Here is a 19644-nt window from a genome sequence, read left to right on the forward strand (position 1 = left end):
ATTGCTAAGAGGATGTATGTATCTTGCTGGAGCTAGAAAGACAACTGAAGGATTAAGAATTTGCTGCTCTTGCCGAGGACTCAGGCTGGGTTCTCAGCATCTCAGGCTCACAACCATGTGTAACTCCAGTTCCAGGGCATCCGGCGCCCTCTTCTGGCCTTTTAGGCACTGCGCACAGAGGTGCACAGACATAAAGGCAGACAAAACAATCATACACGTAAGAAATAAAAATAAAAAATAAATGAAAATTAGTAAAAAGTTAAAATTGAAGGGCTGGAAAGATGGCTCAGTTATTAAGAGTAGTTGCACTTTCAAGAAGGATGTGAATAACTCACAACTGCCTGGAAAGTGAACTTCAGGGGATCCATCTGAGAGAACCTGCACATGTGGCACACCCCAACACACACACACACACACAAATAAACCTTTTTATTTAAAAAAAAAATCTAAAAATGAAATCCAGTATCACCCAGGCTCTAGGTGGTGCTCAGCATCTGTGTTAGCAGTGCAGGAAAGATGGCACCAGCAGGGGAGGCAGAGAGGCAGATGAGGAAAGAAAGGGCCCGGGAGAGAAAGGTCCTGTGGGCCTGCAGTTCGAAGTCACTCTCAACACCACGGGCTGGACTTTGATGCTACTGTAGGCCTCCTAGAGCGAAATTTATGGCTCTCACCTGCTCAGCGTGACAGGAAGCGGCTCCTCCCCAAAGGCCCCACCCCTCTGTGGCCAAGCGATTCCAGGAAACCCCATTTCCAAGTGACCTCATGGTGCAATACGCTGCTCCCCACCCCAGGGACAGAAGGCAACTGGAGTGGAGAGCTAGGTCTCCTGCCTGCCACTGGGAAACGCTGGGTAGTCAAGACGTCCTGGAGTTTGGACCTGCTTAGCTGCTGGGTGGTGGCCCAGGGTTCTGGGCGTGCCTCAGGCAGAGCAGGTAGCTTTGCTGAGCTGACATTCCTGCCTTTCGTTCAGCCTCGGATTCCTCTGCCTCTGTGACAGTGACGCACTTACAAGTGACTCAGTTTCAGGGAAAGGAAATTGGAGTGGACAGAAGCTGAAGACTGTGTAGACGGGCAGGGAAAGGCACGGTGATGCCCTCGACCAGGTCCCTGCGGGGACTCCAGCACGTAGTCTGTCCTGCCTGCTCCCGGCCCCTGAAGGATGCGGTGACCATAGCATGCGGACACTCTGTCTGCCTACCTTGCCTCCCGCGCACCCCGATGGGGGCCCAGCTACTGTGCCCGCTCTGTCAGGAGGAAGAAGAGAAGCAAACCCAGGCCGCAGTGACTCCAGTGCCCCTGGGTGCCCTAGGCGAGACCTGCTGCCAGGAGCACGGAGAGAAAATCTATTTCTTCTGCGAGACCGACGCGGAGCTGCTCTGCGTGTTCTGCCGGGAGAGCCCCGCCCACCAGGCGCACACCGTGGGCTTCCTGGACGAAGCCATCCAACCCTACAGGGTAAGGAACTCAGCTGCTGCTTCCAGGCGGGCGGGATGGAGATCTGCCGGCCGAGGGTGGGTGAAGGAAAAGGGATGGAGATTTGCTGTCTAAAGGCATCGCTCAGCCCTCCTCTTCTCTCCTGTCTCCCTGCTGGCACACACACTACACACTTTTCCATCTCCATAGTGCCACCCGGTCCTATTCCTGACCTAGATCACCATCCAGGTCAAGGATTGGAATCTCTGGGCCTCAGTGGTGAGTCCACAACACAGCACACGGTATTTGCCAGTTGGATTTTTTCACGGACCCGCTTTCCCTATGCTTTCCTCTCTCTGACAGGATCGTCTCAGGAGTCGGTTAGAAGCTCTGAGGACGGAGCGGGACAAGATAGAGGACAGGAAATGCGAGGAAGATCAGAAGCTCCGAGAGCTCCTGGTAAAGACCACACTTCTGTTCCTTTGCTTTCTTTTGTTTGTTTAGGTTCAGGATCTCACGTCGCTTAAATTGGCCTGAAATTCACTACTTAGCTGATCCTGCTGTTTCCACCTCCCAGGTGCTGGGATTCCAGTCATGGGTCACCGTACCCTGTTTATGACTAATGGCTATCCAGCCGAGGGGGTTGTGCATGCTAGGCACCAACTAAATTACATCCTCAGGCTGCTCCCTTGGGAGTTTCCTTCAAAGACTAAGGAAGTCTGTTCCGGGGCTGAGAAGAACTTCAGCATTTTCTAATTCATCTTCCTGCAGCCTCACAAAGGCATCTGGTGTCTCAGGACAGGGAGGCTGGGGGTGGTTCTGATGTCTTTGAAGCCAAGAAATACGTTATTCTTCTCATATACAGGGGAAACCTGAGCTCCTAACACTATGTGGCAAAGTCCAAATTCATGACGAAATGGACTAGAACTTAGGTCCCTTGACCTGTGTCCATGTCTCTCCTGGCCCAGCGTATCCACTGGAAACATCACCTTCACCTGGGACGCCTCTGGGGGTGTCCATCAGTGTCTAGGTTCAGGTCCTGAGGGCAGAAGATGAATTAAGCAGCTAGATTTTGCTGATTTTCACCATTTCCTTCATGGTGCAGTTATCAAGGGGAAAACACACACTAGGTATTTCTGATACTTTGACCAAAGAGGCAGAGTGTTGAGACAGAAAGCTCTCTTCAGCATCTCTCAAATCCCATCAAAACATGCTTCATAGATGGTAACTGATCACAGTTCCCCTTTGTCTTAATCTTTCTCTATGAGATTACTGTCGTTGGGCTGGATATATAGCTCAGTATGAAGACTGATTGCCTAGAATCATGGAGCCCTAGGCTCAATCCCTGTATGGAATAAAATGGCAGTTCTGATGTGATTCTAGCACTTGGGTGGTAGAGGTAGGAGGGTCAGAAGCTCAAGGTCATCCTTGACTACGTGATGAATTGAGTTTGAGGCCAGCCTAGGCTACATGAGACATGGATATATATCTCAAGAAAAGAAAGATGTTACTACAGTTACTCCACATGAGGTAGGTGTGCTGTTTGGTTTTTTGTTAACTTGACACAAACTAGGGTCAATGAGGAAAAGAGAACCCTTCCTAAGTGAGGAACTGCGGGGAAAAGAAAGCAGTTGAGAAAATGCTTCCATTGCACTGGCTGTATGTGGCAAGTCTATGGGACATCTTCTTAATGAAATATTTGATGTTGGAAGGTTCAGCCTACACAGGAACAGGTGGTGCTGGTTAGACAGAAGGCTGAGCATGTCATGGAGAACAAACCAGTAGGCAGTGTTTCTTCACAGCCTCTGTTTCTAGGTCCTTGTTTGAGTTCCTGCCCTGAGTGATGTGGAAGTATAAGATGAAATGAACCCTTTCCTTCTTAATCTAGTTTTTGTCATGTTTTATCACAGTAACAGAGAAGAAAATTAAAAATGTTTTTTTTAAGTCTAGTGTGGCTCTAAGAGTTGAATATGATTTTACAATCCCTGGCTAAGACAACAGCACAGCTCTTATCACCAGCAAGTTCAACTTGAGACCCATCGCTTCCTACCATTGTTATTATTTGAAGAAATGTGTCTTGAAACTGCTTATTCCTTGTTTCTCCTAATAAGTGCACAGATGATCCTTCTGGAGGCCAGTTCTGAGTCCCTCCTCATATCCTCACAGACGCAGATTGAAAGCAAGAAGCAACAGGTAGAAGCCACATTTGAAAGGCTGAAGCAGGAGCTTGGGGACCAGCGGCACCTCCTGATGACCAGGCTGGAGGGGCTAGAACAGCAGATCTGGAAGGAGAGGGACGAGTACATCACAAAGGTCTCTCAGGAGGTCCACCGCCTGGGTGCCCAGGTTGAGGAGCTGGAGGAGAAGTGTCAGCAACCAGCAAGTGAGCTTCTGCAAGTGAGAGACGCTCCACCATCTTACCACCCTGTGGGACAGCAGACGGTTCCACAACGGTGGTACTGTGCTGTGACTGGGAGGTGATAGAGAAAGGCAGGAAAAGGAAATGGGGATTATCCCACTGAGAAGGACTGGGGGAGGGTGTGCTTTCTATGGCCCAAAAGACTGGAAATTTCCCAAGGCATGCATGAGGACCTTGTAAAGATGACCAGGATCAGACAATCTTGAGTTTAGTGTCAGCTCTTCCAACTATGTCACTTGGGTGAGTCTCTTAGCTTCTCTAAGCAGGGGGTGATAACGGCGTCCTTTCGTGGAGTTGTAAACCATGGAAAAAATAACCCATGTGTGGTGCTCAACACAGTGCCCAGCATGCAGGAAGAGCTCCATCAATGCCTTTGTGGTGGTGACCACAATTCTGCCCATCAGTTCCAACCTGGAATCGAGGCTGGTCTCTGCTATCCCTTAATCACGGGAGGCAGCACCCATTTAAGGATGCAGCTGGAACAGGTCAGAGCAAAGGAACTGGGTGCAGTCTACACTAGTCAGGAAGTATCAAGAGAGGAGTGAAATGCATAGCAGGTAATGAAGGGGCTCCAGCACTCTGGGTAGGAACTTTCAGCCAATGCTAAGACAGAAGGACCTAACATTCCAAACAGGAAAGGCCACATGGAAACTAACTGCATATTTTGTGTTTCTTTTGTAGGATGTCAGACTCAACCAGAGCAGGTAAGGCCCTCTCTAATCCTGCCTTCTTTATACACATCCTGAAGACACTGCAATCCATCTGTTCCCTTGTGGATGGCTACCCAAAAACACTGTGGCCACTTCTCTCCACTAACAGCTCAAAATCAGTAAACACATGAGGTGAAACTAGGCCTTGTGGCTCATGCCTTTAATCCCAGCACTTGGGAAGCTGAGGTGGAGGGATCATTGTGAGTTTGAGGCAAGCCTGGGTTACAGAGACCCTATCTCAAAGTAACGAAATAAGTGGCCTTAGAATGATCTATGTGTAGGGGCATTTTGTCTGCAAATACGTCTGTTGCATTCTATGTGTAGGGGCATTTTGTCTGCATACCGTGTACGTGACTGGTGCCAGAGGAAACAAGAGGAGGCTCGCAGATCCCCTAAAACTAGAATTGTTGTGAGCCACCCTGTAGATGCTGGGCACCAAACTCAACTGTTTGGCATATCCACCTCCAAGAAGTTAACATTAATCCATGAGATTACTGATGTTTTAGTACCCAAGGCCATTTGAAAGTGTCTCTCAAAGAATGTTAGAACCGAGAAGGACACAGTGAGTCTTACAATGTGATGGGGAGCTGAGTCACATAGCCAATGAGTAATGAGAACTGAAATGAACAAGAACCAGGGCTTTTCACACACACAAATAAAATGAAGTACTTTATTTGTAGAATTTAAGTTTGATTTCCAACTTGTTTGCAGGTTTGAGACAAAGACTTTTGTGAGTCCAGAGGCCATTTCCTCTGATCTTGCTAAGAAGATCCGAAACCTCCACAGGAAAATACTTGGCCTCCCAAAGATGATGAGGACATTCTCAGGTAAAGGGAATCTTCTACCCTTCCATCTGTCTCTATCTTTTCCCATCTTCAAAACCTGGTTCAAATCACCAAGCAGGCCTGTAATGTTAGCACCAGGGAGACTGAGGCAGGAGGATCTCAAGTTTCAGGCCAGCCTGGACTACACAGTGAAACTCAAACAAAAATCAGCAAACAGCTCGGGTTAAGCATCTTTCCTACCCCAGAACTTCCCACAAGACCCCGCTCTACTGAGGGAGTAAGGATAGAGACACTGGGCTGAGAGTCCAGGAAAATGAGGCAATTTCTCTTCTGTCCTTGCCCTCACACGGTAGCCAGGACACCCTCCCCTTGGAAGTGCTTGTAAGAGACAGCAAGTCTCACAGATCTTTCTTCTTTCCTCAGAAAACTTGACGCATCATTTGGAAACAGATTCAGGTAATTAGCAAGGGCTGGGGAAGGGGCTCTACCCCACTTATCCATTGCACCCACGGCCACACACAGCAATGAAATGAGCTCACTGGACCCTGACTGCTGGGGTCTCGGGACTATTAAGCCTTTTCTCTCCACCATAAAATGTAAACAATAACAATCTATACTACGAATCCATGAGGATTAAATAATGTGTACAAAGAGCTCAGCACAGTACTGGACACAGTGATTGATGAATGTTGTCAGTTACCTATATAGTCATTCAAAATATGTACTAAGCCCCGAGTTTTGCCTAGAATTATGCTACAATCGCTGTAAATTTGAACTAATATTGTATATTTTTTAAAAAACTAGCATTTTGCTGTGGGTGGTGGCACACAGCTACAATCCCAGAACTAGAGGCAATCAGATTGACTGCTACAAGTTCGAGGTCAGCCTGAGCTTCTGAGTTAGTTCCAGGCCAGCCTTAGCTACTGACACTCTTTCTGAGGATGGGGTGGGCTCTAGGGCTGCACTAATAACTTTCTACTAGAGCTTGCTTGCCTAGAATGCATAAAGTCCCAGTACCACAAAAAAGGTGCTGAGAGGGGAGAGGGAGGAACAAAAATAACATTAACTTTCAAATTGGAGCTTAACTGTTCCCACACGCGCCTGCCTGTTCTTACATTGATCTCTACTTCTTTAACTTAGTGTAGAAACGCCATCCAGACACCTGGTTAAAATGCAGGCTCGTTTGGGTGGCCTATGGTGGGGCTCAAGATTCAGTGTTTTTTTAAGAGGTCCCAGGCACTGCACTGTAGCCTGGCCACCTCACTTTAATAAGAAGCAAATTCTCAGGCAGAGATGTCACATCTGTCCTCCAGAAATAGAAGCCTAAGAAGCAGGCAGCATGGACGATACTCCATCCTGGAAGGTGCGTGTGTGAGGTCACTCTGAACCCTCAGACCACAAACCCGAGCCTGAATGTCAGCTGCACCACAGGAGTGGGCGCCGAGATGGCCAGGATGTGGGGGAGCAGGCCCTAGATACCAAGGACAGTGACTGAATGCTCTTGAGGTTCTTGCTCCAGCTGGCCAGCACCCACCTGTCCTGAACCGGGGGACACAGCTGTCCTTCACTGTGCAGACATGGCCTTGGACTACCTTGGAAACATCCCATACCAGAGCACCAATGGTCCTCTCTCTCTATTCCTACCTCACCTGGAAAACAAGTTCCTGCCTGCCTTTGAATGACCGAGGTGGAGTCAGGAAGTGTGGCCGAGATACCAGCAGCCTGGAACCCAGCTGTCGCTAGCCTTCAAAAGTGGGATTGGAATTTATTGTCTTGGAGTATTGTACAGAGGTTTTTAATCTGTATTGAGTACACTTGGCTTCCTGCAGTCCTATTCGAGTGAAGAGCCAGAGGAAGGCTACACCCTAGACACCAGTAAGCTATGAGTCAACGGATTCAGAAGGGGAAAAACAAAAGAAAACAAACAAAAACCTGTAAAAGCTTCAAAGTGACCAGTGTAGGGAAGCCAGGACTGTTTGGCTTGTGTTAATTTATAGTGGCTTTTGGACACAAAAATTGGATATGCTTCGGGGCCTCATCAACTCTGGGTGGACCCCAAAGCCCTTTCAGGTCATTTGTACAGGTCTTCAATGTCCTAATAAAGTATGTACCCACAGGCCTATGTGTTTTGTGTCTATCTATTGTGACAACTCTGAGCTAGGACAGGCGAGAGTCTACAGTTCTGATGGTCAAGGCCTCTGAACGATCCTCTGTTAAATGATTGGTTTCCAGGGTGGCATGTCTTTAGGTCACTGGGCTGTGCCCTGGAAGGGGACTATGGGAGCCTGGTTCACTGTCTCCCAACTGATGAGATGTGTGACTTTGTCAAGCATGCCTGCCAGGATATGTTGATGACAGACTCCAAAAGCGCTGGGACCGATGATCATGGACTGCACCTTCGGAACTCTGAGCCAAGATAAACCTTTTTCTGGGTTGCCTCAGATGCCTGCAAAACAATTTTTCCTTTCCCTAGGTGCGGCAGCATATAAGCCTTTAAATCCCACCCAGGGTCTGAGGCCAGCCATGTCTACATGGTGAGTTCCAGGCTATGAAGGGTTACATATTGAGATCCTGTCCAGTCCCTTAATTTTATGTATGTATATAAGTTCCATGTGTGTGTGCACGCACGCGTGTGAGCATTCAAATGTACCATTCAGAGTGTAAGGTGCTAGTACGTGGAGTAAAGATACAGATAAGACTTTCAGATCCCTCTGTAAAACAGAAACGGGCCACTGAGAAAGATCACGAGGCAGAGTGCCCCATGGGAATTCTGAACGAAAGGAGCTTAAGGCAGTGAAGCAATCCTCTGACATTCTGAAGGAAAACTATTTTGAATAATCGTATAGTGAATCCCTCCAGTGTACAAGTGAGATAAACAGTTCCAGATACTGAAGATTTAAAAAAAAAAAAATTCAACTTCCACACTCACCTCAGGAAGTTTTAGATAGTGTGAACAAAACACAGTAAACAGGGAGAGGAAACACAGGGCCCAGAACCAGGACCATGGTTGGGGATCAGCTGAGGAAGAGCTTGCCTAAGATGCATGAGACCCTGGGTTCAGTCCCCTGCAATGTATAAACTAGGCATAGTGGCACCTACCTGAAACCTCAGAATTTAGAAGGTAGAGGCTGTAAGATTAAGGACCATCTTGAGCCACCTAAGGAGACTGTGGCTAGCCTGGGCTAGAGGCCTTGGGGGGAAAATCCCGGAACTTCCCAGTCTAATAACTAAAGGGGATCTAAAAAGAGGGGGCGATCAATGACTCAGATTCAAGGTCACTTCAGAGGCATCAAGATAAAGCTGGAGACAGCACCTGAGGACTGTCTTGAGATTTCTGACCATTGAAAAGAACTTGTAGCTTATTTAGTCAGAAAGACACAAGAAATGAATTAAAAGGAAGAGAAGATGATTAATTCCAGGAAGTAAAAGGTGGCGAGGGAGCCACCGGGCATTACTAGTGGCTCAGGCAGCAGGTGATACAAAGTGTTCCGTCTTGAGACAGTGGTGACTCTGCGGTCACCAGGACTGAGTGTCTGGGAGCAGTCTCTCAAGAGCAAAGAGGAGCTGAACAGTTGGACAGGAAGAGGAAATGTGGAATGTTTAAGAATAAAAAGAGGGGCATCGTGTTGGCTAACTGTGGACAGTGGTGACTGAACAAAGGTGCTGGTGTTGGGTCAGCAGGGGACACGGCACGTGCACCCCTCACAGTAAGACGATTCCTCGTGATCCTGTCTTCCCTCTCCAGTCCAGCTCCTAAGACAGTGACTCTGGACACTACTTGGTGCCAGCAACAGACTTAAAGCTGTCCAGAGACACTAGCTGGAGACCCCGAGGCAGGAGTAGTTCTGACCTCAGTGTTCTTAGATCACTGATCAAGAGCGAGATGTTGGGATTGTTGAAACTCCCTTCACAAGGACTACTCTGCAGAGGTAATTTATTAACCACAGTTGCTGCCTGAGTCACGGTACCTAGATGCTTTCGGAGACACAGATGGCCTGGGGAGTCCCACCTGCTCAGCTCTGGGTTTGGAGGCCATGAGCTCTGCTAACTACACCAGGGGATGATCCACCAGCACTCAGGACACAAACTCATACAGCCTTGGAAACTTGAGTGGGTCTGGACTACGTTCATTCTCATTTCTTCAGATACTTAACTCTAGTGGGGTAGGAAAAGTGAGGTTAAGAAGCCAGGGAAGGTAGGCAAGAACGGTTTGGGAAGAGGAACCTCAAGTTTGAGGACAGCAAAAAGGTTTCAGATGTCACTCAATACCTAGTAGCACTGGACAACTGAACCAGAAAATGACGCTGATGCTGCCCCCACTCAACAGAGAACAGAGTCAAGACAAATGGATGCTCAGGATGGAGGGGGTCATTTGGTCTTCAGAGCAGGAGATCCCAGAGGAAATGGGCGGGGGGGGTGAGAAGTTAGAACAAGAAATACAGACGGAGTGACAGGGCTGAGAGCTTGGCCATGGCAGTGGGGACATGGGTGCGATTGGATGTGATGTCCTTCAACTCTCCTCCTCCTGCTGCTCTGGCCAAGAAAGTTCCTCCATCACACAGTTTTGGGATCCCACAGAAAGGAAGCTTCCAGAGGTATGGGATCCAGGCAACCTTCTTCATCTCAAGAGTCCTTGAATCTCAGAGAACTGCAGATTCTGTTGTGTAGCCTAGGCAGATTCTGGAATTCAGGGTCTCAGCGTGAGGCGTGTTCCTGGCCACTTGAGCCACAGGAAGGGAACCAGACGCCGGGTGAAGGTGGCCGTGAAGGTGTAAATGAGTTCCTGTGACTCTGCATTGGTGAACGTCACGGTGCCCCCTTCATAATCCAGGGCGATGCCCACTCTCCGGGGCCGCAGCACTGGGAAGAGCTGGGCCTCGGGGCTCGTGTTGGCCCAGATGCCTGAGGAGGAGAGCCGAAGGGCCCACACACCATCCTCTGGCCGCAGGGACAGGTCCCCTTTCCTCTTCATAGAGTCTTTGGCCACTCCCACCATGCAGCTTTCCAGAACTTCCTCCTCCTCTTCCTCTTCCTCCTCCTCTTCCTCCCCTAGTGATTCCTCATCCTCATCTGTTTCCCAGTCTTCATATCCATCCCCATAGCCAGCCTCCTCATCTTCCTCCTCCTCTTCCCCTTCTTCTTCTTCTTCCCCCTCCTCCTCATCCTCTGACCAGCCTTCTCGTTCCAACTCCACTTCCCAGTACACCTTGCCCCAGGTGAAGCCCTTGCTGCCCAACACCCCTGGCTCACAGTCAAACTGTTGGGGGTGCAGGCAATCACTCTGGTACTGGCTGGTATAGGTCACGCACTTCCAGTCTTGTGAGAGCTGCAGGTACCCGCTAGCCGACTGTGGGTCCAGGGTGACACTCACTGTGGGAAAGGGAGGAAGGAATAGTGTCAATGGCGGGCTGGGAAGGGGGCAACCACTGTGCACAGTGTCGGTGCTGCTTCACTGCACAACCCAAAGAGTAATGTTTACATCAGTCCCTGTGAAGGGTGTCCCCTACAGGCACTCAGCACGCACCTCTGGCCTTGGGCTTCCACAGCTGTTCAAGGACCACGTGGTCAGGTAGAGGAGAAGGACTAGGTGTGACCTGTGATGTCAAAGCATCACCAATACTGTAGCCTACACAGTAACCAGAAATGCAAGGCACGGCACCTTGGGGCGATACCAGGGGGGATTCCACAGCGGGGAGTGCTTTGTTTACTCACCTGTCTTATACTCCAAGTCTCTCAGCAGCTTGCCTAAGGAAGAAAAGGAAGATAGAAATGAGCTGCAGACTAGCAAACTCATGAACCTATTTCTTACTTGGTATTAATTACTGGACATGGTTCCACTGGAGATCCCAAAGAGAGAAGCTACAGATGCTAGAGCTCCTTGGAAGGATGAGATGGGAGAATATGGACGTGAGAAGCCAGGAAACCTCCAAGCCTGGTGCTGTCCCCAGTGCTTACCCTGGAACTGCCTCAGGCCTCGCTGCAGAGAGAGAAGTTTATCTGAGAATTCTCCTGCCTTCCTCCTAACCATGTGAGGGATGGCTTTCCCAATCCAGAACTTCTTCCGTGGGTACCTGAAAACATGACAGACACAACAACCTGGTCATTTGGCTCTTCTTGCTACTCTGTCAGTGTCTGTGACAACTATAAAGCAAGCAGGAAAGTCCTGATTAGCCCTAATCAAGAGACAGAAAAGCTGGTTAAAGACAAAACCAGGACATAAGGCCACCAGCAGATCCCACAAGTGAGCACTCTGTCTACAGAACCATGCTTGGACTCTCCCGCTGGGCTTCAGTTGAAGACAGTGAGCCTAGTCGGATGGGGAAAGAACAGCCTCTAGGCTTCAAAGGCTACACTTTCTTTCTTAAGATTTATTTTATTTATTATGTATACAGTGCTCTGTCTGCATGCTTTCCTGCAGTCAGAAGAGGGCACCAGATTTCATTACAGATGGTTGGGAGTCAGTATGTGGTTGCTGGGAATGAACTCAGGACCCCTGGAAGAACAGTCAATGCTTTTAACCTCTGAGCCATCTCTCCAACCCCAAGACTACGCTTTCTTACAGGCCATAGGATGAAACAAGGGCTGCCTTGCCTATCACTCCCCATCATTTACACGGACCATGACCACAGAAACAGGAGAGTAACAATGAGCAAAGGAAACTCTTACCTGTTGGCAAAGTCCTTGCTGTCCTGCAAAGGAAGAAAATACAAGCACCAAAGTGAATTAAGTAGAACTGCATCTATAAGTCAACACCATATAACAGGCAGGCACACAACAGCAAACAAAATATACATGGCTTCCTCCCCTAGGGAGCCGACGGTCAAGAGGGGCTAGAAAACCAACAATGGGCTGAAGAGATGGCTCAGAGGTAAAGCACTGGCTGCTCTTCCACAGGATCCATTCGATTCTCAGCACCCACATGCAGCTCACTACCATCTACAACTCCAGGTTCAGGGAACCCAGTGCCGCCTTCTGGCTTCCACAGGCACCAAGTATTCAAGTGTGTACAGACATACACTGATGTAAAAACACTCATACACATAATAAAATAAAATGAGCAAACAACACAAGGGCAGAAATAACCAGAGGTGGCAAGTGACCTGGCTGCAAGGAGACACTCCAGCTAAGGTTTGAAGAATGATAAAGACTGATAAGAAATGGGAAAGGATTCAAAGAGGAGGCAGGGCCAGATCACAGCAGGCAGGATGAGGTGACGGTGGAGAATTTTACTCTATGCACACTGGGATAAACGGCAACTATCCCTAGCACCCATTCCCTGACCTCCCCGCTTTTAAACATGTGTGTGTGTGTGTGTGTGTGAGAGAGAGAGAGAGAGAGAGAGAGAGAGAGAGAGAGAGAGAGAGAGCGCGCAATGTATGTATGTGGAGGTCAAAGGACAACTTGGGGGAGTCGGTGCTCCTTCCACCATGTGGGTTCTGTGGGTTGATCGCAGGTGACCAGGCTTGGGAGCAAGTGCCTTTACCTGCTAAGCCATGTTATATGTCCTTTCTCTTCTTTATAATACTAAACTCCTTAAGTTCTGGCATGACATGTGACCAGTCAAGAAACTACATTTCCCACATTCCCTACAATGACGTCTGGTCATGTGACTAAGTCCCAATGGGACGCAGGGGGGGGAAAGACCAAGACTTCTTGCTTTTTAAAAAAAAAAAAAAATCGCTTCCTAGTTCCTTTCCTCTCATTGGCTGAACTTTGAACAGCGATTGCACGGCTGAGAATAATACCCAAGACTAGACAGCGGCAAATAAACCAAGTCTTGGACGACCTCATGGATGTCTCTAGACTCACACCTCTGAACTGCTATGAAGACAGAAAGGAACTTCTGCTCTATACAAGCGATTGGGCAGCAGCTAGCAGAGACCCTAGGTGGCCAGTCAGTTAGCTGCTCCTTGGCAAGTGGTGGTAGGAGGTGATGGGAACAGGGGAGGTCACCCTGGAGGCCACTGTGGAACAGGGAGCTGGAGACGGCAGCAGGGGACACAAGAGAGAAGCTGGGCATCCCATGACTGTTCTAGAGCAACTCAGTGGATATGCTGGCCGAGGATCACTAAGGACAGGCACCTTGTGCAGGAGGAAGACAGTGGTGCTGTCTGCATGAGGGGAAGACACGCAGGACAGCGCAGGACAGCGAGGGTGGGAACATCTCGTGAGATGTTGCTTTGCTGAGCCTGAAGCCTTCACCGTTCTCTGTGTTGGTTGATTTTCACCTTCCTTTCGCTCCACAAACCTTTGCTAAGTGATTCCTTGTGCCAGGCAAGCACTGATCTACAAGTATGAAGTGAAGTAGCAATAAAAAAAGAGACATCCCTACCTGTGTAGAGCAGGCATCCTAGCAGAGGGAAGCCGACAAGAAAAGAAAAAAAATCAACATAAAAATATACATAACATCATATTGTGTTAGTGACAGGTTCTAGGGGAGTCAGAGAGTGAAGGGGGATGGGCAGAGGGCAGGCTGGCTTCTCGGGGAGGTACAATTTGGAAAACAAATGCAATCGTCAAACTGTGTTAAGGACTTGTTCCAGAAGGTTGAGGGGCTCTGCTCCGGGGAAACCCAAATACAGACAAAATCTGCTAACACCAGCATCCTGTGCTGTGTTTTTAACAGAAACCCCTATTTTCCCTCCTCAGCACTCTCCACCAGGGGAGTTTGGGGGTCCCCCAGGTACAGTCTGGGGCTTCTGCATAGGAGCTACCCCAGGGTGGATCAGGGGAAATACTCTCTAGACAGATACCCTGGTGACGCACCCCAGCACACTCAGCTGCTCCACTCACAACTCATATTTACACACCACACATGGACGGGCTGCTGGGAGCCTGATGTGCTCCTTGAAGGGAAAGGAAGGGGTGGAACGAGGGAAAGGAGACAAGTGACCTAGAGTCTAAAGAAATCTAGAGAAGAGGCAATGCCTATCTTAGGTACAAAGGAAGGAGACAGGGGAACCTGGGACAAAGAGACAAAGTACAAAGCCTGGGGGCCGGATACCTGGCTAAATTGGACCTCATTCCTAATCTGCCCCAGGGCCTGGACTAGCCAGCCCTTTTACCTGAGGCTCAGTGTGCCACAAAGAGGCCTCCTGTTCATGCAGCCTGTGTTAGGGACTGGCGTCACTGTCTCTCGCCCCCGGCTACTGATGTGCCTTGCCGTTGGTCTGGAATCCTGTTTCCTAGAGACCTTTGTGTGTCTCCGCTGGCTGGCGGAAAGGGTCATTACCTCAAACCAGAGTCAGAGGAACCGAGCAGACGGCCCCTTTCTTGGCTTATAAGGGAAGGAGGAAGAGGTGTACCAGTGCAATCTGACAGCCTGCTCTCCCTGCGTGTCCTGAGGCACCTCTCATACCTGTCAATCTGTTCTCTAGGAGGATGCCCCAGTGTCCACAAGAAACCTCCCATCTATCTCCCTTCTTCACTTGGCCTCCCCGTCGAGGACCCTGGCAGCCACAGCTCAGACTTGCCTCATCTCCAGAGCCATATAAGGCATCTACCACTAAGTACCTACCTCAGCCACATCTATAATCCCAGCACTCAGAAGGCTGAGACAGGAAGACTGATGTGGGATTACCTCCGTATGCTATTAATGTTTTATTACCGTTGGTTATTAAAGAAGCTGATTTGGCCAATGGTTTAGTAGAATAAAGACAGGCAGGAAATCTGAACAGGGATATAGAGAGAAAGTAGACAAACTCAGGGAGACTCCACATAGCTGCTGAAAGAGAAAGATGCCAGCCGCCAGATGACAGGACACAGTCCCGTGGCGATGCAAAGATTGATAGAAATGGGATAATTTAAGATGTAAGAGTTAGCTAAAAATATGCCTAAATGATTGGTCAAACAGTACTGTAATTAATATTGTTTCTGTGTTATTATTTGGGTCTGGGCAGCTGGGAAACAAATGAGCAGTCTCTGCCTACAGAGGACTTCCTTTAATTTGAAGACAGATACTAGGAAATAGTAAGACAGTCTCAAAAACACTATCTTGTTGTTACAAGGCGGGCTTGGTGGAGGTCTCATGTCGTGGAAGGAAGATGACAACAGAGACCTTCAGTTCTAAGACACTTTAAGATTTCTTAGGTACTTTTTGTAGATGATGATGACTTTTCTAAAGTGATACCAGGTCAGTGTTTAAGCTCGTGTGGGGTAGACAAGGAGGATAAAACTACCATACCCATTTATTTATTTATTTTAGACAGTAAAAGTGAGGACCCAGGAGGAGGAATTTCCTTAAAAGCCAGGTAAGAGTGGCAGCCCAGGCCCTACCCTGTCTCCCACTCGGGCCCTGGGCCTCTCACCTGCATTAGCTCCGCAGCAGGCTGCCGTGCCTTGCCCTCCAGCTCGGAGATGACAAGAGTCAACCGGCCAAGCTCACTGACGCCCCGGGTCTTGAACTTCTCTCTGCCCTCGGTGAGGAGCTGCTCCAGGGTGGCCAGCTGGTCTAGCAGGTGCTGCTCCCGCTTCTTTAGAAACTGGTGGCCTTGCTTAAACTCCGCCACGATGTACTGCCTCTGCTCCTGCAGCTTCGTCTGCAAGGGCAAGGGTTGGGTATGTGTGTGTCATAGGAACTGGGGCCCACCCGATCCTCTGGGGACTCACAGGGTGCTCCTGCTCTACTCTCTTCTCCTTGCAATCAATCAGCCTATTTCCTCCACTGCTCTCAAAGCCAACCCTGCCTGACGGCTCTGTCACAGCCTGTTCTAGCTGACCAGCGTGTCCTGGAGCAAAAGGTAGCCAGTGTGTCCCACTGATGACACTTCACCTTTCTAGATAGTATCCAAATGCCTCTTTCAGGAAGCTCTGCATGAGGGATGACGTCTATGCTCGATCTTTCCCCCTCCAGCATCTCTTCTACTCTGTACACAATAACTGTACCCTATCCCTCCCATGTGGGGCTGGACTGCGAGTCCAGGGACCGAGTCCTGTCCTGTGGCTGGAGTCTCCCTCAGTCCTCAGTCCCTCTTGGTAGATGAGGGTGTCCAAGCACACCAGGTCCTAGAGGCCCTTTGTGGAGTTGAGTTCTCTCTACCTTTACTCTCTGTTCACGGCCTGACCACACACTGCTAGGCCTGACCCCAGAACCCCTCCACTGCCCATTTTCCCAACACACACACTCCCCCAGGACTGGACCCACCTATCAGCTGTCCCTCCAGACCTGTCTAAGTGAGAACACACAATGTGCTACCTACCAGTCTTCCATACTGTCCTAGACAGCCTCAGTCAGGGCTGCTCAGACCGTCCTTGTCCCTTTCCTCTGCCCTGAAGCTGGCACCCCCTCCCAAACACCCCTAGCTGCTTCTCTACTCAGGAAATCACATCTTTACCCTTACAGCACAAAGTCAGGTTCCTCAGCTCCTGCAGGGACAGGGCAGGCCAACCTTCCCCCATATTTGTGCTAGCTCCAGCTGGCCTGAAGCCAGCCTAGCACCCATACTTTCAAAGATCTCCTAGAAACACTTCCCACCTTCCTGGTCCCTCCCTGGGACACTCATCACCTCTCAGCCATGACTTCCACGTACCAGCGCAGCCAGAATATCAGCTTCTCCCTTGGCCTGAAAGCCCTGAATTTTTTCTCTGTCTCTCCTTAGGGTGTTCAGGTGGTTCAGGATTTTCTCCTGGGGAAAAGACAAGCAGTGGAGAGAGATTAGTGCCCTGAGCTGTGGCGGGCAGGACACCAGACAGAACGGCCCTCCTCTCTGGCCCGGGAACTCACTCTGTGAGGCAGGGCAGCCTTCTCCACCAGGACGGCCGTGTGGGGTCTGTGCTCGCGGGACTCGCGGCACATCACACACAGCAGCTTGCCGTCGTCTTCACAGTAGTAGTGCAGCTTTTCCTGGTGCCGCTCACACAGCTTCATGTCCTGCGGCTCTCGGGCCAGCTCTCCCGGCTGCCTGCCAGAGTCCACCTTCAGCCGCTCAATGTTCTCCACCAGACTGGCAAGCTGCCACACGGGCCGGATGTTCTCCTTCTTAAAGGGCTTCTTGCAGAGCGGACAGACTGGGCGGCTCCCGGATATGGGGCGGATATCACCTGTGCAGCTGCGGCAGAAGACATGGCCACAGTCGATGGTCACCGGGTCCCGCAGATAATCCAGGCAGATGGAGCAGGTCACCTCCTCCTCCAGGCTCCTCAAGGGGGCAGAGGCTGCCATTGTGCCCTTAGCTTGGGGGCGGGACGGTCTCTGTTCCCTGGTAGGGGGTTTGTCTTCCTCAGAGGCCAGACCTGAAATCAAGAGCAGACTCAGCAAAAGGAGAAAGCGGCACCTTGCTTAGGATTGTCCAAGCTGAGATCACAAGGGAGCCAGGAAGGGAGGAATCCTCTGTGGCCGTTCTGGGCTGTGCAGGCAAGGCCTTTCTAGGGACACAGAAGCTAAGCCTTCACAGCTCCAGCCTTCTTCCAACCCCTGTGACAACCGAAGTCATTTGAGTATTTTGAACCTCAGTTTATCCATAAAATGGAAAGAGAGAGAGACAGACCTACCGGGGATTCTAAGCAGGCGATACAAAAGAATTCTGTTGGGAACACTAAGCATAGGCCTGGTTCCTAGAAGGAAATCAGGGAGAGAACGCAGATGCCTGGCTCCTCGGTCCTCTGGATGAATTCTAGGAGCTGAAACTGGAAGTGGCACCAGGAACGCAGGGTCCTGCCTCACTTATGATACACAATGCCCAAGCTGGGCAGGGAAGCTGCCTCTGCTATGGACACAGGGAAGGTTTTACAGTGCTGGGACAGCAACACTAGCACTAATGGGTACAGTGAGGGCCGTCAACAGAGCTCGGCAGACTTTACAGAGCTCGGCAGACTTTACAGAGCTCAGAGACGGTAAACACACAGACATAATAACTGCAGCCCACATGGCCCACGGAGACAATGCAATGTTGATTCCCTAGGGATCTGGTGTGAAGACACAGAAGCGTGCTCCGCAGGGGACAGAACTATACAAACGTGAGGATTATACTGCAGAGAATATGAACCAAAACACCCTGGTTTACACCTGTGTGGCTCTTTAAAAAAATATATAATAAATTAAAAAAAGTACATACCAACTTGAAATGAAATTCAACTGGCAAATTAAGATGGATCAAGTCCCCAGAATGTTAGCAGAAATGTTAACGGTGTCTGAGCTAATTCCTTGGTTTGCTTTTGAGGGCCGACCAGTGTTCTCAGTTTAACACACTGCAGCAGGCTTGACAATAGAAAAGGAAGTGGAACTGTGGGGCTCCCGACGCCTTTTCTGGCCACTTATAGAATGGCCTGGAAGTTTAAAAGCCAGGCCAACTTTCTGTTATTTTTGTTTGTTTGCTGGAGAGAAGGGGGTAGCTCTAAGGACAGAATTTACAATTTCCTAGGAAGATCTCAGCTACGAGTCCTCTTTTTCACATAAAATATGACGCCCTCACAATGAGAGCCCACATTAAGCCAGTTCATGCTGGGCCCAGTGGGTCTTTAGATCTTTTAAGCTGAATGAAAACTATGCTGTCCATTATAGTTAACACCGCAGGGCTTACAGATCACTGGGAAATCGCTGCAGAAGGGTTAACAGAATCAGATACTGAGACCTAGCCAAGACAGCACCTGATTAGTATTGTTTAGAATCAGTGAGGCCCCCTTGGGGCTTCAGGGGAGTGGGGACACAATAAGAACTCAGCAGCTGCCACTATTAACAACCCAAACATCACCAGACGTCAAGGCGGTTTGGGGCAGTCCCTACAATGCCACAGTGAATTATTTCCTATTGCCTCACTTTCGGAGAGACCCAGTGCTTGGTTACCTTAACCAAGCAACCAAACCGGTCATCACTAAACAGGAACAATCTGGCACAGGCTGGTGAGCACCATCACCTGGGGCTGGAGAGGCGCCTCAGTTGTTAAAAACCTTGCTGCTCTTCTGGAGGTCCCAGGTTCGAAATTCCTAGCACCCATATGGCAGCTCACAACTGTGTGTGGCTCCAGTTCCAGGGAATGTGACAACCTGCCTCTCCAGACATATGGTGTGCCGACAAAATTACAGGCAAAGTAACACACACACACACACACACACACACACACAAGAAATAAAGTTAAGTGAAAACAAACACTATCACCCATGAAGCTTTCTTGCCAAAAATATATTTGACTTCAGTGACCGTAATCAAGCCTTCAGTTTATAGAAAACATAGGCAATTTTGAAAAACACTGCACTAAGTTATCAAAGAGAAGGTGCTACTAACACCAAGTTAAACCACACCATGGGGAAACAATCAGACAAATCCAGAACTGGGGCATCCACAGATCAACTGGTCTTTTAAAAAGACCAGGGTAGAGATAGC

The 19644-nt window shown here is 49.4% G+C and overlaps 2 protein-coding genes across 4 annotated transcripts in view; one reads left to right on the plus strand and one right to left on the minus strand.

The window, feature by feature from the left end:
- Window positions 1-1089: 1089 nt before the first annotated feature.
- LOC101986833 (E3 ubiquitin-protein ligase TRIM39) overlaps window positions 1090-19644 on the plus strand; it is a 112984-nt gene continuing 94429 nt past the window's right edge. The window contains exons 1-6 of the mRNA XM_005370723.3: window positions 1090-1455; window positions 1777-1872; window positions 3580-3810; window positions 4514-4536; window positions 5254-5369; window positions 5751-5783. Of these exons, the coding sequence (XP_005370780.1) occupies window positions 1090-1455; window positions 1777-1872; window positions 3580-3810; window positions 4514-4536; window positions 5254-5369; window positions 5751-5783 (865 nt within the window). The remainder of the gene's footprint in view (window positions 1456-1776; window positions 1873-3579; window positions 3811-4513; window positions 4537-5253; window positions 5370-5750; window positions 5784-19644) is intronic.
- Trim26 (tripartite motif containing 26) overlaps window positions 5988-19644 on the minus strand; it is a 25142-nt gene continuing 11485 nt past the window's right edge. For 2 of the 3 annotated variants that reach the window (XM_026777838.1, XM_013355042.2), the window contains exons 3-10: window positions 17050-17558; window positions 16856-16951; window positions 15635-15865; window positions 13660-13677; window positions 11994-12016; window positions 11283-11398; window positions 11040-11072; window positions 5988-10697 (exon numbers count right to left, since the gene is read on the minus strand). In XM_026777838.1, the coding sequence (XP_026633639.1) occupies window positions 10015-10697; window positions 11040-11072; window positions 11283-11398; window positions 11994-12016; window positions 13660-13677; window positions 15635-15865; window positions 16856-16951; window positions 17050-17558 (1709 nt within the window). In that variant the 3' untranslated portion in view covers window positions 5988-10014. The remainder of the gene's footprint in view (window positions 10698-11039; window positions 11073-11282; window positions 11399-11993; window positions 12017-13659; window positions 13678-15634; window positions 15866-16855; window positions 16952-17049; window positions 17559-19644) is intronic. The other variant, XM_005370726.2, reaches the window with a different exon arrangement.

This window comes from Microtus ochrogaster, unplaced genomic scaffold (genome assembly GCF_000317375.1).
Source record: "Microtus ochrogaster isolate Prairie Vole_2 unplaced genomic scaffold, MicOch1.0 UNK87, whole genome shotgun sequence".
NCBI lineage: Eukaryota > Metazoa > Chordata > Mammalia > Rodentia > Cricetidae > Microtus > Microtus ochrogaster.